The sequence below is a fragment of the Gasterosteus aculeatus genome, chromosome 20 (genome assembly GCF_964276395.1).
Source record: "Gasterosteus aculeatus chromosome 20, fGasAcu3.hap1.1, whole genome shotgun sequence".
Taxonomy (NCBI): domain Eukaryota; kingdom Metazoa; phylum Chordata; class Actinopteri; order Perciformes; family Gasterosteidae; genus Gasterosteus; species Gasterosteus aculeatus.
In genome coordinates, this window is record NC_135707.1 from 10,324,692 (window position 1) to 10,340,464 (window position 15,773).

Here is a 15,773-nt window from a genome sequence, read left to right on the forward strand (position 1 = left end):
CAGTTAATTTTAGTCGATATGTATAGTTTGATTTATAGACTCATTCAGAAAACTATCATTAATTATGTGTCCTTCAAATTAAACAGTGTATGGTATTCTTATTTGTGTACAACTATTCAGCGTTAATTATGCTTGGCGATTATTATTTTCTTTTCTGGACGATATTTTTTAATATTTTGAGTTTAAAAGTTATGATCTCTAGGTTCTCACAGCGAAATAAGACAATACCGTTGCGTTTCCAATCAATGTAAACTTTTATTTCACGAAAAATATTCTGCTCAGTTATAGTCAAATCCACATAAAAATAAACTGTCTTCTTACAGGATAATGGAATTGACTCCCCATATATAATCTTTTCTTTTTCTTTTTGTTTTAACTTACCTTCTTTATGAGATCTATTAACGCTAAAACTAAGTATAAAAAACCGCACACTGGAGTCTGAATTCAAATAGAACCTGTTGGCATATCTTAATAGCTCAAGTTCTGCAGGTCGATTGTTGTGAGTGTTTCTGAGAAAAGGTTAAATGTTTCGGATGATAAAGACAAGGGACTTTGTGCCGAATCCGACAAACTCGGCGAGAAAGAAGAGGAGGATGAGAAAACGTGGAAATCCGTCAAAGAAACGTCCAGACCCGAGGAATGATCTTTGTCCAGGCCCATTGTTGACATGCAGATGGGAACAGTGGGTGCAGGGTGAGCAACATGTTTCAGATTTTTCTCATTGCTGTTCAAAGGCGGAACCTCCGGGCTTTGGGGCTCCCCATTGTGGCCGTTTTGACACTGTTGTGAAGTTAAGGTATGTAGGTGGAAATAGCTCTCCCTGTCCGGGACCGTGCCAGCTGCGCCGCTGTCCACTGCCTGTCCAAACTCGTCCTCCGGCCCGTCGTCGAGGCACGCGTATTTCCCCTCACTGTCCCGGTTCTCCTTGCAGTGATTCTGCCTCTTGTGCTTCATCCTCCTGTTCTGGAACCACACTTTCACCTGTTTCTCCGTTAAATCCAGCAGAGAAGCTATTTCCACTCGCCTCGGCCTGCACAAGTATTTGTTGAAATGAAACTCCTTCTCCAGCTCCAGAAGTTGGGTGTTGGTGTACGCGGTTCGCAACCTCCGGGATGCTCCTCCACTGCCAAACAAAACCTCTGGCGCCTCCGGTGAACCTAAACAAAATAAATCAAAGATTGTATTTGGAATCGGACACATTAAACTCGTGCGGTTGTGGGTTTTGGGGCTGCGTGTGTGTGTGTGTGTGTGTGTGTTTTGGGGGGGGGAAAAACAAGTGGAAAACTTGTGGCAAGAAAGCACCGGGACTGGGACGATTTATGGGCCCCGGGCCGAATATGATGGGTCTGTGTGGACAGGACAGGACCGAGGGTGAAGATTAATGAACATGCCAGCTGCTGGCCCGTGAAAGAACCATCTATCACTCTCCATTACTGTCAAACATTAACACTTTACACTGCATCGCGAGTCAGTGCGTCACTTGATGAGATGAAACGAGCTTAAATCAAAATATCATATTGGCTTAAAGGGACGCCAGCGTTGGCCCGGGACGTATGAGCTCCCTGCTTGAGGGGGGGATCCTCAGACAACGAGGAGCCTTTTGCATGGAGGGTATTAATCATCATGTCTTGCCTTGGGGGGAGAGGTAGAGAGGCGAGGAGTCCGCCGTGGTCCCCGAAGCAGCAGCAGCAGCAGCAGCAGCAGCAGTCGGAATTCTCTTGATGCTTTTCTTCTCCTTCATCCACGGGTACTCCGGGGGCGAGCTGGCAGCCCGCGGCGGGTCCTTCAAGCGGCCGTGGCGTGGGTGGACAGCGGGGCTCAGGCCGGGGATGGTCTGCTCGAAAGGAGGAGGAATCAGTGTCGACCGTGAAAGCGCCGACCTCTTGATTGATGCATTTGGAAAAGCATCACCGACAGGGTTGGCCAGAGACGTCAGGCACTCTGCGAGCGAAGGCTGGCTGTTGATGAAACCACTTTCTCGCCGAAATTCGTAATTCATCTCCCCCTGCTTGTCTGGAAAACTCGCTGATTTTCAGATCGATTCAGTTCAGTAATCAGTCTAATGTCATAAACCACTAAAGTCGGTGTAGCCTTATGGAGACCTCAGTGCCATAAACTATTGCTTTCACGCGGACATTGTTGGAATTAGACCCTGCCGCTTGTCACATGGTTGCATCTGCCCAATGACAATTTAGGTGTTTTATCAAAAGAAGCCACTGTCCCCTGTGATTGATCGAGAAAGTCTGAGGGGTAACGCCTCATTCCGGGGGTAGGGGGGGGGGGGGCTTTATTTACACATGTTTTGGGGTGAGTTTGCTCAACGCCCCACACACACATACACACACACACACCTCCTCATTCGCGCGTCCACGCAGTCCGTCGTACGAGTGCGCGCATGTGAGTCGTGGTACGCGCATGTGTGTTTGTGTGTGTGTGTGTGTGTGTGTGTGTGTGTGTGTGTGTGTGTGTGTGTGTGTCTCACAAATCATTTCAGCCGTCACATTTGTGTCACCGTCGTTATCAGCGCCAAGGCGATAATCTTGAGGTTGCCTGGAGAAGAAAAGCTGCACCAGACATCCAACACTTCAACCCCTCCCCCAACACACACACCAGGCAGGGGAGAGAGAGGGAGGGAGAGAGAGGGAGGGAGAGAGAGAGAGAGAGAGAGAGAGAATGGAGATTTTTAGTTCATCAGAAATTGGGTGAATTCGTGTAATCCCATACGTCCAATAAAACAGTATTTTTATGAAAAGTTCTGTAAGAGAAATAGTCGGTCATGTTGAGTTATTTGACAGACACTCGTTTATCCCATCCCATTTCATTTATTTTATTTCACCTATGATATTGACCCATACGCCATCATCCTTACCCCTCAGCATCATGGATAATAGCAGAAAGTGCACATGATTTGCCACCGTTCCGCGCGGCAGAGGAAAGGTGCGGATGTGATGGTTGTTTATTGCTCAGGCTCTAAACAAAGACCCCTGCAGCCTGTGTGTGATCAATCTTTCTCCTGCCAAAAGGTCTGACAGCTCCTTGCCCTAAGAACACATTTAAACCATCCGACACTCCATTAGATCATATATGGCCAGGAAGAGGACAGCACCTCTCTAGGTGGGGTGGAGGAGAAGTGTACGATTTAGAAAAGTGGGGATTTCTTTAGAAGCACGGATGAGAAACTCGGCCATTACGCACAAAGCTTTTCTCCCATTTGCTCATTAATGAACCAGAAATACACGTAAAGACGAAACCCGGTCGCTTTTCGTTTTCAAAATGGACTATACTGCTGAGAAAAAAATCACTGACGAGTGGAAAGGACCAGGGAAACGAACGGGGAAGCTTTGAGGTGAGTGGGTGTTGGGATTCAGCAGAAATCCCATTCACCCTCATACCCTTCTCAGATGTGAACACGTCTTTCTTCGGCCGGTTCGATTTAAAAAAACAATTCATTTCGGAGAGATTTGCTTGAAATGTTTGATCTATACTTCATATGTGTATTATGACATATTAATGTTTGTAAGGATCGTAAAGACCTCGTGAACGACGGATATTTTCACGCCTTTACGCTACAGACTATAAAGAAACGTAAATGACTGACTTAGAAATTAAATATATTTCCTTTCAATTATGTGTTGCAATTGTTACGAATGTATTGTGGAACTTTGTCTTAATATGATATCTAATGTAACCATATTAATTGGCCAAATATTTTCATTTGATTTCGGCTAATGTAAACAAACACAGGTGAAGAAAGAAGAAGATAAATCGCCCTCTATAATATTTGACAGAAACTGTGATCTTGGACTTAAACGCATTGAACACTGCATTTTGTGGTGCCTATTTATTTAGGTCTGTGCCATGACGTCTGGAGGAGCGGCGCGTATCCCGTCTGTTCTGAGACAACGACGGACATCTGGAAAGCACGCAGGCCGATCCTGCTACCAACAATATTTATAACGCAACTGTCGTAGAAGTATTTCCATTGACTGGCGGAGAGATGCAAATGTACACCCGAACTCGAGATAAAACACTACCAAATGAACATCGGCTTTGTATTTCACTGTGTAAAACACGGAAGAACGTAATTGTCTTCACCCTGCGTGAGGTTATAACTCTTTCCTTCATTCTATTTGTTATGATAAGTTTCCAATTGTCTAACAGTTTGGATTGCACATTGTGTCCGTAAATAACGCTGCATTACAATTAATGTCATCAAATTATATTCTGCGTGTAGAGAAATGGTTGTGTGTGTGTGTGTGTGTGTGTGTGTGTGTGTGTGTGTGTGTGTGTGTGTGTGTGTGTGTGTGTGTGTGTGTGTGTGTGTGTGTGTGTGTTTGTCCTGGCAACAAATCATGGATCACGAAAGCATTTCCACAATACAGTTTTATTTATCAATCCCTGCATGAGAAGATTCGGAAGATACTCGAGGCGCGTGCAGAAGAGCCGCAAATCAGACTGTTTTGCACATCAAATGTGTGCAGAAAATGTCGTGATATTGAAATTCAGATATGGTCACTCCATAACTTGTTTGCCAGCAGGAAAACAAAGAAAACAAAACAATGAAAAGTTACAAAAAAGGAATAAAACATCTACAAATGCACTATTTTAAGCTATAACGTGTTTCAGTCTCATTGAGGAGTTGCCTTTTGAAGGAAAACTGGAAAGGAATACGTTTTAAGGAACACATATGCGTGATTTAAGAGTGACAAATGTAATAACAATGCAGGACTAGCTTTAATTGGCAAGTAAATTATTTTGAATACATTATTTGCAAACAGGGTTAGGCTTGTACAAGGGCACACTCACAAATTGCTAAAGGGACACTTTCATCCAGAATAACATGACTATTGGGAATAAGTGAAACAGACTCACATGTGCTCATGACTTTACTCTGCTGAACTTCTCCAGAGTTCACTCGTGGCCTCCTCTGTCAACAGCAGTGTCATGAGGTTTGATGTATAGGGGTCGAGAGAGGTCACGGCAAACCGCAGCCAGGCCACTTTCTGTTTTCCTGCAGCATCTCTCCTCAAATGGGCGTTTGCACGGGTGATATCCATTCACTGCCATGGTGGGTCAGACAGGAATGCAATTTAATATTGACCGAAGAGACTTTACCAACGATTTCTAGCTTTTAGACACAGTATGTTATGCCATTTTTTATTATGCTTATCCTCACAAGGTTCCCCAAAAGGAATGAGCAGCTTAATGAGCTATATGTGGATGGCCTTTGGTGGTAAGGGACTTACATTTTATTTATTTATTTTCCTTTTTCTTCAGTAACCGTGAATCTCTGATGTGTGAGGATATTTTGATGCATTCAGATATTTAGCCGATGGAAAAACTGTTTTTATGAAACACAAACGTGAAGGAGCGCTTATAAATACGGATCTAGACCGAAATGCACGCCATATGAGGTTTTATGGTGAGAATAAGATACCTTGTGCACTTCTGAAATGAGGACTCGTCTGTTGTGTGCCTTGAACGCATCATCCAGTTTGAGGGTTTGTTCTTCAGATGAGCTGCTGCCTCCACCTGCTGGCTGTCAGAGCACAGCAGCACTCACCTCTGAAACCCACCTCACAACATAGTTGACTGTCCTTGTCTTTCTTTGTGTAATGTTACAGTTATTCCACAAATAAAACGACATATAGATATTGTGATCGGGTTTCCGTGTGTGAAACGCGGTGTTGTGCCTGTTCTGTGAGCTCTGCTAATGCGACCAAAAAATCAGGGACGGATGTTTCTGAGAGACAGACGAATTGTCACTATGGTTGTAAAGTAATTAGACGTTTTAAGACTGACCCATCTGCAGTCCTGACAAAGCCACCTCACTCCTATTCTGTCTGTAAGTGCGTGTGTGTGTGTGTGTGTGTGTGTGTGTGTGTGTGTGCGTGCGTGCGTGCGTGCGTGCGTGCGTGTCCGCGCGTGTTTTACCCCGGCGCTTTAGGCCCATTTTAAGGTAATTTCACATATTAGACTGTCTGTTCGAGCCTTATTAGCGGTTTTTTGCTGTCAAAGAGCCCCTACATGCGTGGCCGTTTTCGCACCTTATAAACAGTTGAGGCCGTGATCGTTGTTTATTGCAGGAGGGCATCCAGTCTGCAGGACTTCCAAATGTCAAACATGTAATGAAAAGCAATGCATGTGAGATTAAGACCATTTTAAAGAGCAAAATAATATGAGTGCTGTGTTTCGCTGTTTTAAATGTACCTAAAACGTTCTGTTTTAAGTGGTTGTATTGCCTTGTGTTTCAGTTTGGTTCTCTGCTTCCAAAATTACCCGCTTCACTCAAATGAAAACCAACCTGATTTCAATAATCCTATTATTTGGGTCTACGAATATTAATATTAAGCCCCCTTAAGCTCCCCCCGATGGGAAAAAAAACTTCTGGGCAAATATCTGGATGGCCGGATTGTTTTTCCAGTGGCTTGTTTTGATTGTTGGGGCTGTTAAATTTAATAGTTGTAACCCAGAAGACCTAATGAAAGTGTACAATGTCAATCTTTTTCTTCCTGGAAATAAAACCGGTTTTGCAGATAAACACGTTTGACAAAAGTGAAGATTAATTGTGTGTGAATAAATTGTACGTGAACAAAGCAGTGCAAAGCAGTGCAATGTCAATGTATAAAGTATATATATATTTGGTAAAATGATTACAAATAATAAGCCATCATTTTTTCATGAACTGAAAAGACAAGTAAGTCTTTATTTGGGGATGTAACAGGAACGCCGAGATATTTGCAATAATATACCAACCACAAATGGTTAAGAAACAATCTGCATTGTAAAATAATAACTTAAACGATGAAAATAGGTAGCTGAGACATTCAATAACTTCATGCAAACAACAAATGGCCAATAGTTTAATACTTCGGTGCTAAAAACTACACATCTAAACTCTAACGAGACACTTTGTCCAATATCACAAACATGAAACCAGCATTTTCAACAACACAACGTAACAGGTCAGGAACATTAAAGACGGGCAGCTCTCCCGTGCCCCCCCCCCCCCCCCCCCCTCCTTCATCCTGGGGTCCCACATCAGTCCAAAGCCACGCTAACTGTCTCTCCGCTGGTGTTTGTTTTCTTTCTTCATCTTCATCCTGCGGTTCTGAAACCAGATTTTCACCTGTCTCTCGGTCAAACTCAGGACTCTTGCCACTTCGTATCTACGATCCCGGGGGAGATACATGTTGAACAAAAACTCCTTTTCCAGTTCTAGGATTTGATGCTTTGTATATGGACAACGCTTTTTTCTGGAGGGCTTCGCGTGAAGCCAGTTGGACGATGGGTCGTCTGCAAACAAACGGGGGGGCAAAACAATAATACAGGGGAGTTAATGCCACCAGAATAAGACTCAAAAACAGCCGTTGGTTTGATTTTGGTTGATTTATGACGTGGGAAGGAATTTGCCTGCAAAGAAATAGTTTTAATAGAAATTGCTTTTGATTTATTTACACTGCGCATTTGAGAGCTGACTAAATTCCAAATGTTTGTAAAAGTCAACAGTTCCTTAAAACCAATCTATACAAATAGATTGTGTAATTACCTTTGATATGCATACGTTATCTTTTTGCAGAAGATGCTTTCACTGTGCCATTAGACTATCGGATTTCTTTGCACACTACAATTGTATGACCATTTCCACACTGAACAGCCTGAAGAACAATCCCCCTCATCTTCAACCATGTCATGTCATTTGCATTAATCCAAATGAGTAACTGGAATAAAAAGAATAGTCTTACTTGCATTTATCTCCTCCTTGTCTTCTACTGACGGTTTATCTTCAGTGGCTTTAGATGTAGAAGTGCTTTCGCAGGAAATCTCCGTAAGGGACGCTCCATTTTCAATGTCAGACAAAAGAGGTGTGTGCGTCTCCAACGTCGTACATTCAGCAGTCCCGATCATAGGCTCGGGTTTTATGTCATAATGCATGGTTGTCGATGGTAATCCCGTCAAACACAGCGACGCAGAGACCGGATCCAACGCCCAGGAGCGCGTAAACATACCATCGTTGTCCCCGCTGGTGTAGTGGTGGTGTATATAGGTCGGAGCCGTTGTGTTTGGAGGGTGTGTCGGGATAGGACTCCAAGATCCACCAAAAATAGAAGATTTTGCCTGCAAAGGGAAAGATTCCTGACCGCCATATCCGGAGAGCATCGCCTGCTCCACCCCTGCAGACGACGAGTACCTCGGTGCCATGTCTTCTTGCTCGGAAATGAGAGGCGATTCAACGTAATAACTCCCCATCGTCGACATTGCGAAAATGCAAAAGCCCCAAAAATATGTATGGAATATGTTACTGTGTTGCAATGTTTAGAAAAATCTGATTCATTGAATAAAATGTACTGCTTTCGTGCATCAGCTAGGGGCTCAATGCGTCCAGAAAATTGGACCTTGCCCAAGACTGGATAGGGTGCCCCAAACACGTGACCGTGGGACAGAACAATAAATAATAAATCAGCCTGCTGCTAAACTAAATGGCCACCATTTTCCCCACCATATTTTAATGGGAAATCCTCAAGCCTTTATTGGGAAATATTTTGTTTCATAAGCAATAAAAGTTATAACTTCTGTCAATAGATCTCATATTAGTGTAATCGAACATAGTGTGATACAAAGGAGTGTGTGTGAGTGGAGTTTGTGTTAGGGGTGGGGGCGACTTTAAAACACTTTACAACGTCAAATTGTCACATCCTAAAAAGGTGTGGTGGATGTGATTATTTTATTAATGAATTAATTGACTAATTTAATGGTGTCCGTTAATAATCGTCCAACCCCATTTTTGGTGGTTTAGCGGCTGGTTTAAAAATACCAAGGTTTTTATAAATTAAGTAAAACGTGCAGAAATGTGTCCAAACCATTACTGGGGATTAAAATATCAAAACAGCTCCCAACATGTGCTACCCAGTGTCTACAGGTTTGTGGGTTTGAAAGCAATCTAAAAACGGAGAGTGGGGCGAGGTTATTTGGGTGCTATATAACGGTCCTTTTATCACGGGCAATTGGGTTGTTTTTCTTAAGGTTACAACCTGGCTGTCTAAGCTAAATATCACCAATAAAGCTCAGCCTTTGTGTCCTTTCTCTGGTGCAAGCAGACGCATCCGGCATTTCCTACGACGAGACAACTGGCAGACTGCAATGGTCATAACCGAGGCCTTGTCTGTCCTCTCCTCCCCCAGACACATACACGCCTTAATCCTCTCCTTTTCCAGCCTGCATCTTCTCTTTTTTTCGCTTGGATCATATAGCAACTTTAGAGTTGCTAAAAACACTTGAGAAAGACGAATTTGTAAATATATGCGTGAACATGTGTATGTACATATAAGAATGGATATGTATATGCATATATGCATATGTAGTTGAATAATGGAAACACCCATGACAAAAAAAAAACATAACATTTCACGCACAACAATGAAACACTTTATTGCAATTTTCGCAATAATAATATGTATGTGTGTGAAGCAGTGCGGTCCAAATTATGATTAAAATTGTCCAGTAATGAATAGGAATTTAGTTTTCATGATGCGACGAGTTTTACTGAGGTAATCAAGGCAGTTTCGTGTTGTGGGAGAAATATAATAGCCCAACAACATGAGACTACCTAAACCACGCAACAGCCCGCTCTCCTCTCCGGCAATTTCGATGTTTTAGTGTGGAAAGGATCCCATTTCTCGTATTACAGGTTTCCCTGAAAATATATATATATATTTAACACTGTAAAAGCAAAAAAGACAATGCGCAGGCAGACCGTATTCTCAAACAGTTTTGGGCTTTTTTAGTTAAGGTTGTCCAGATCACAATTGATCATTTAAGATAATGATTAGTGTTTGACTTATTTTTGCAGCAAGGACCCACGGCATATTAAATGTATTATTTTTAAATAAAAACAACGAGAAAAAACACACTATCGCTGCACTCGTTGTGAGGTTTGCATTTAAGTATGATGTCAAGGACGAACGGCATAGCGTGCAAATCCGCCAGATACATAAACTATGAAGAACATCCACTGTTCTTATTTACAGTGCTCAGAGCGGACCCATCCAAAATACAAAGTCATTAACACCCTGCACTGATGTGCAGGTTTAAAATTCAAACGCAGCTCCATCTGTCTGAAAGAAATAAGAAGTATACAGTTGCAGGGATGCTTTTATTATTTTGACCAGAAAAATGTGCAAATATTCCTCAAAGCTCTCGGGCTCCTTTGCTGTCACATTACATTTATCACATGTGACACAAGTATCCCAAGAGTTAGTCCTGCATGCAAAGTCCACTCAGGGTGACTATACAATATGTACAAGCCTGAAGGTCTGAAACATTGTGGTCACATTATGCACACCATTAAACACAATGGATCAACGTTACAAATGAAGCAATTTATAAATACACATTCACGATTAAATAAAAACGGAATTGAAAATATGAAAGAACAACAATCAATAAGTTAGCAGTGGGATCATTTTTCCCATGGATATTCTCACAGTTGGGTTTGGGGGCTCTGCACAGGCGCCCATTCCAGAGATGGAGGAGGGCGCCAAAGTCGCAGCAGTCTCATGAGAAACTAAAGTTACCGGAGAGCTCTCGGATCCTATTCTCCCGGCTCATTTTTTTTAGTTTCATCCTCCTGTTTTGGAACCAGATTTTGACTTGCCTGTCAGTGAGGTGCACACTGCGGCTGATCTCCAGACGACGCTCTCTAGTCAAGTACATGTTGAAGAGAAACTCCTTCTCCAGCTCCAGAGTCTGGTGCTTGGTGTAGGGGCAGCGCTTCTTTCGACCACTCTTAGCTGTGAGCCAGTTGGCCGTGCCTTCCGTTTTTCCATCTCCTGCAAAAAATTAAAGAATTTATTGTGCAACAGGTGGAGAAAAAAAATACACAAACCTCGGATCTGGAAGAACGCCGAGAAAAATGAGTCTAATAACATTACAAAAAAACATAATTAAGAAAACCTGTCATGTCAAATGAATGCAATTGTGTGTTTTACCAATAAAGATGTGATTTTATACATTATTAAGCTTGAGGTGACACATACCACGCAATTATATAGCCTAAATACCCTTATAAACAACCCTTATAAACACTGATTTATATGTTCTATTTGATTTTACGCACGACTGCATAACTGCGTGAATATCAACTGCAATTGAGATTTTACCAGAAACTATTTCTCTCACAAAGCAGCGTGCCAAGTCCACCATTATCATCACATAAAACATGTAGCATGCACATGATAGCACGGTGTGTCCCTTTGAATATGGGGAAAATTACCCTAATAGCATAAAAATGAAATATTAATAAAGATAATACAAGGGCTTTGAATTGCCTGTTAAAATAAAACAACGTGGTCAGTTTGAAGCATTGTCATAAAGCGCAGCTATAGCAACATATTCGTCATTTAAATGCAGCTATTGAAGAACAAAAGATTGGTTCTTCGGCTCTGATTGGTTAAATCACGTTCAATTTCGACTAACGTACGCTGTCGCGTTCATCTGTGGTTAGAAATCATTGGTGGAAATAGAACAATAGAAACCCAAAGAAGTTGATGCGCCTTTACGCCGTCGGCAATGCTTCTACAACGTCTCCATCGATTCGTTTAATCCTCACCTTTGGCTGGCGTCTCCGGACACTCCGCACTGCAGGTCTCTTCGGGCTCCGGGGAGGATGAGCGCTCCGTGGAGGGGCGGCTGTCCTCCTCTTTACCCGGGGCGCAAGGCTCGGGGACAGGCGCCTCCTGGCGGCTCTCCCTCCGCTCCAGATCAGCAGAAGCAGTCTGGGGCTGGCTGTCCAAGTGGGTAGGTCGTTGAAGGGTAAAGTGATTCACGTTGGGCTGGACGTCATGGTAAAGCCTGGAGGACGCGTATGTCTGAGAGAGGCGGAAGTAGCCCGGGACCGGTAACGTGCTGCTGGTAACCGGGCACGATGCAGTCGAGTAGGAAAGGTCCTCCACCGTTCGTCCTTTGGGGCACTTGTCAGACTCGTAAAGGCAGTACGCGCTCTCCTCTTTGATATTCGGTGAGAATGAACACTGGCCCATGTGGTGCCCGCCGGGTTGATCCACCCGGCAAGATCTCGACGTTTCCAGCCACGTTTCCATCCCTTGGACATACGGAGCAGAGGACGGGATCACGCTCTGCGTGCTCGGCTCGTTGCGCTTACCGATCCCCGGGAAACAGGAGCCACCGGAGAGTCCATAGGTATATTCCGACGCAGGAGGCAAATACACCCCGTTACTTTGGTAATACGAACCGCTGTCGGTCCTCACGTTTATTAGAGAGTCCACGAAAAACGAATTCCCTGCTTGGTTGTTGGGGCATGTCATCGTTGTGGTATAATTCGACGGAGGATGAAGATAGCCCTTTCTGGCGGACATTTCTTGTGCAAAAACATTGCTGAATAATTACTGATACTCACGCTTCTCTCTGTAGCCTGCAGCCAATTAAAACACCAGGCAACTCCAGACTCCTCCCAGTCCGACCAGGCTGTCGTATATTTTGTTTTAGTTTTTAAGCGACCAGAATAGAGAAGAAGGTGATGCAGCAGGGGGGGGGGGGGGGGGGGGGGTTACGTAAAACCTTCAGATCCCTTATTGAATCTTGCATAATGACCCCTCGTTCCTGCATCTATAGGTCCAGGGCTGCGTGTGTGAACTTAACAACAACCCATATGACAGCTCGGTTATTGAAAGCTGTCCCTAACAATTATATACAATGCAGAGCTTTATGGCCAGTTTTACAGCACAGTAAAAATGAAGGGTTCCAGAGGTGCCCCTGAGAGAAGCACAGGGTGCATCAAAGATCCGAAAGGTCCTGCGTGACTCTTTTGGTCGCGGGACTTTTAACCCTCCTGGTCCTGCTCCGATGACTATTATGAGGCTGTTTTTTAAATACCTCATGGACTCTCCAAAAGTTGTGCAGGCAGTGTTTCATCTTGACACCTTCGAACACGCCATTTGAACCAGCGCAAAGTCACTTCCTTTAGAGCCATCCAACTTATCTGATTGGGGTGTGAAGGTTTTGGGTGCATGCCATGATTGCGCCCAGACACCTTATACTACAAAGGCTCTGTTGAGCATTTATTAAAGGTGACACGCAGGAACGCGAAGTAAGCGCCAGTGGAACAATGTCCCGCAGTTACCCTATTCCTAACGACCCCTTAATATTGGCAGGATTGAAAGTGATGTAGTTTGGTACAGCAGAGATGGCATTATAACTCGTAGATGTTCCTAGAACATTAAAATCGTGTTCTTACTCTACCTCTTAAAGAACCATTCTGTCATGTATGAAGAAGCATACAGTTATTTCACACAATTCCTTTGTAATTTTATTTCAAATCAACTCCTATTACCCATTACACCAACGCATAAAATACTAAATTCACAATCTAAACGTTTTTTTTGTTTTAATTATTCGTTCGTTGTATTGTTGAAAGATCTTTATCATTTATCCCTTTGGTTTTGTCCTTTTATGAACAAATGAACAGAATTCGAAGTGAATGAGAAAGATACACATAAAGAAAAACACAAACAAATCTGACTGCAAAATAAAGTACGTTTGTAATTTAAAATTTAGTTTGAAATTGAAATAAAAATAATAATTAGACATACTGTAATTTCGTCATAGTCTGGGGATATTTGTTACCAACGAGTGTACACACATTTCTAGACTTTATTCAAAATAAAATAAAAAACGGAAATACTCACACACAATCGTGGAAAAGACCGTCAGTGTTATCAGGAGTTTAAAACACAGGCCTACAGATTTAGACCAGCCTAAAAATGTCTGAAAACGTGGTTGGAATAGCTTCACAATTGGCTAACTGCATTCCCTATAAGTCTGGAGCCATGCAGTCTAGAAATCAGCCATTTCATTTGACATCATTTCTGCAGCATGTCTCGCTGAAATGAATGATACTAATCATTAAACCCGTGGATAATGCGTTGAGCTATTGTGTCATTATTCCCATAAAACGTTTTTAACTCATTAAAAATGAAAAGTTAGAAAAGTTATTTGTTAGACATATTGATAAAATCCCAAACTGACTGTTTTTTGTCTTAATGTCTCTCTGTTTGTGTCCATGCAGGCACGCACAATGACACACACAAAGTAACGAACCATATGAAGAAACACACGCAAGTTTAACAAACAATAAACGACACATGTCCAATGTAAGTTTGAACAAAATATAGTTGTACTATACTTTATAAACTGTAATTGCAAAGCTCAGTGAGCAACGCAATATTTAAAATGTAGGCCCTGTACTGATCTTGTTGGTCAGTATACACGTTGGTCACTCGGGCCAATAACATCTGGATTTGATGTTCACTATTTCCTTCAGGTGGTTTTGCTTTCAGGGTATCGTAGCATCTGTGGTGCTCAAAATGATAAAATAGCGCTGTACAGTTTTCAGATGAAGGCGCGACCAAATAGAAAAACAGAAGCCAACACCTTGAATCACATTAGCAAACATTAGGCAGTGGAAGCATTAACATCTCAGGCCATACCGTATTGGTGAAATCCTCCGATGGTGCCTTTTTTTAAAGCAGCCGAGATGCGAGTCAAACGTCTTTTATATCTCAATTCATGGCAATGACATTGATCTGAGCAGCGCCACCCAGTGGATGAACAGGACACGGAACACAATGCAGCACGACACAAGCGCAGAATAATCCTACGACGGTCCGATGCTGAAAGAAATGACGCCGGAAAGGTCCGTGAACACAAGCCTCCAATGCTCCCGGCCGTTGTATTCAGCCCCTATAGTCACAGTTAATAACCTTGGTCTCAGACGCTTTATTGCACTGCACTCCAAATGCTCCAGACGAATCCGCCTTTTATGGCCAAGTTACTGGAGCAACTGGGAGGATGTGCAGCAATCAAAGCCGAATTCCTGGGAGTCTCACAGGATGCACAGTATAAGGAAGGCATCAGGGCCATTATTAGATTATGGTAGACCATTGAAGTTGTTTTCAGGGGCCTGGTGGTGGATACAAAGCCACCTAGAGCCAAATTTTACCCATCTCATTATGCGCACGGCTTCATTTGACCTTCCCCCGTAAGATCACATAAATCCCCGTAGTCTAAATGCATAGCATCAAACACATGCATATTTGGATTAAAGTGCTCCAGGTGATAAATTAATGAGCAGATAGGGATGCTTAATGGGTATTTGCCTGATGGGTTCGCACTCGCGGTGTATGCAATTGATAAAGTGTAACTACTTTGATGAGGGTATAATCACACAAATACATTCTTGATCTGCAAAGTAGCACGGCCTGTTACATGTCTGCATTCAAACAAGTGTCAGGATTCTGTGCCTAACAGGCATGTTAGGTCAGAAAGCAGTCTCTCCTCATCGCCCCAGAAATGACTGACCTCTTTGTAATGGATATCAAACAATAACTGCACAGGATCCCATTTCCAGTCATGAGGAAATAAAAAGCACCAAACCTACACATCATGAAGCTGATACGGTGCACGTGCTGGCATCTGAAATAAAATATTGGATCGTGTTTCATTAGGGGGTTTCGCTCTTTTATCAGCGGTTGGCTCTTTGGGTGAAGTTGGGGAATAATTACGGCCAATCGCTCAGCTAAACGCCTGCAACGAAGGATCAAGCGCAGATGTTATATATCCACGATCACCACGCTTGAAACGAATGGAGTAGATGAATTGCTATAACATTTTATAATTGGACTCACTCTCCAACTTTGAAACATTGAGCGGTCATTTAGGGGGCAACGTTTCTCGCCAATAGTGGCAGGTCAGATCTG

General features: G+C 42.9%; 3 protein-coding genes and 1 long non-coding RNA gene across 5 annotated transcripts; 1 reads left to right on the forward strand and 3 right to left on the reverse strand.

Moving 5' to 3' along the window:
* Positions 1–230: 230 nt before the first annotated feature.
* hoxa2b (homeobox A2b) lies at positions 231–2,245 on the reverse strand. 2 transcript variants are annotated; one of them, XM_078095121.1, is made up of 3 exons: positions 1,916–2,239; positions 1,633–1,834; positions 231–1,157 (listed from the first exon to the last, which is right to left on the reverse strand). In XM_078095121.1, the coding sequence occupies exons 1-3, from the start codon at positions 1,997–1,999 to the stop codon at positions 469–471; spliced, it is 975 nt and encodes a 324-aa protein (XP_077951247.1). In that variant the 5' UTR covers positions 2,000–2,239; the 3' UTR covers positions 231–468. The 2 variants fall into 2 exon arrangements, with proteins under 2 accessions (XP_077951247.1, XP_040021873.2); XM_040165939.2 differs by having other exon boundaries at positions 1,633–2,245.
* Positions 2,246–3,070: 825 nt separating this feature from the next.
* On the forward strand, positions 3,071–4,042 carry LOC120810930 (uncharacterized). The gene is made up of 2 exons (XR_005710282.2): positions 3,071–3,346; positions 3,850–4,042. It is a non-coding gene; the product is annotated as an uncharacterized LOC120810930 (long non-coding RNA).
* Positions 4,043–6,850: 2,808 nt separating this feature from the next.
* Positions 6,851–8,391, reverse strand: hoxa9b (homeobox A9b). Its single transcript, XM_040166346.2, has 2 exons — positions 7,746–8,391; positions 6,851–7,296 (listed from the first exon to the last, which is right to left on the reverse strand). Exons 1-2 carry the CDS (start codon positions 8,257–8,259, stop codon positions 7,058–7,060), a joined length of 753 nt encoding a protein of 250 aa, XP_040022280.1. The 5' UTR covers positions 8,260–8,391; the 3' UTR covers positions 6,851–7,057.
* Positions 8,392–10,134: 1,743 nt separating this feature from the next.
* Positions 10,135–15,056, reverse strand: hoxa10b (homeobox A10b). The gene is made up of 2 exons (XM_040166343.2): positions 11,609–15,056; positions 10,135–10,829 (listed from the first exon to the last, which is right to left on the reverse strand). The coding sequence occupies exons 1-2, from the start codon at positions 12,372–12,374 to the stop codon at positions 10,555–10,557; spliced, it is 1,041 nt and encodes a 346-aa protein (XP_040022277.2). The 5' UTR covers positions 12,375–15,056; the 3' UTR covers positions 10,135–10,554.
* Between the last annotated feature and the right edge of the window lie 717 nt (positions 15,057–15,773).

What these genes read in the sequence shown, in the direction of transcription:
- hoxa10b (XM_040166343.2), bottom strand. Translation starts at nt 12,374, where the DNA reads ATGTCCGCCAGAAAGGGCTATCTTCATCCTCCGTCGAATTATACCACA. An exon ending in TCCGGAGACGCCAGCCAAAG is followed by an intron (nt 10,830 to 11,608) that starts GTGAGGATTAAA and finishes AATTTTTTGCAG; the next exon opens with GAGATGGAAAAACGGAAGGC.
- hoxa2b (XM_040165939.2), bottom strand. Translation starts at nt 1,999, where the DNA reads ATGAATTACGAATTTCGGCGAGAAAGTGGTTTCATCAACAGCCAGCCT. An exon ending in TCTCTACCTCTCCCCCCAAG is followed by an intron (nt 1,158 to 1,632) that starts GCAAGACATGAT and finishes TATTTTGTTTAG; the next exon opens with GTTCACCGGAGGCGCCAGAG.
- hoxa9b (XM_040166346.2), bottom strand. Translation starts at nt 8,259, where the DNA reads ATGTCGACGATGGGGAGTTATTACGTTGAATCGCCTCTCATTTCCGAG. An exon ending in CAAGGAGGAGATAAATGCAA is followed by an intron (nt 7,297 to 7,745) that starts GTAAGACTATTC and finishes GTTTGTTTGCAG; the next exon opens with ACGACCCATCGTCCAACTGG.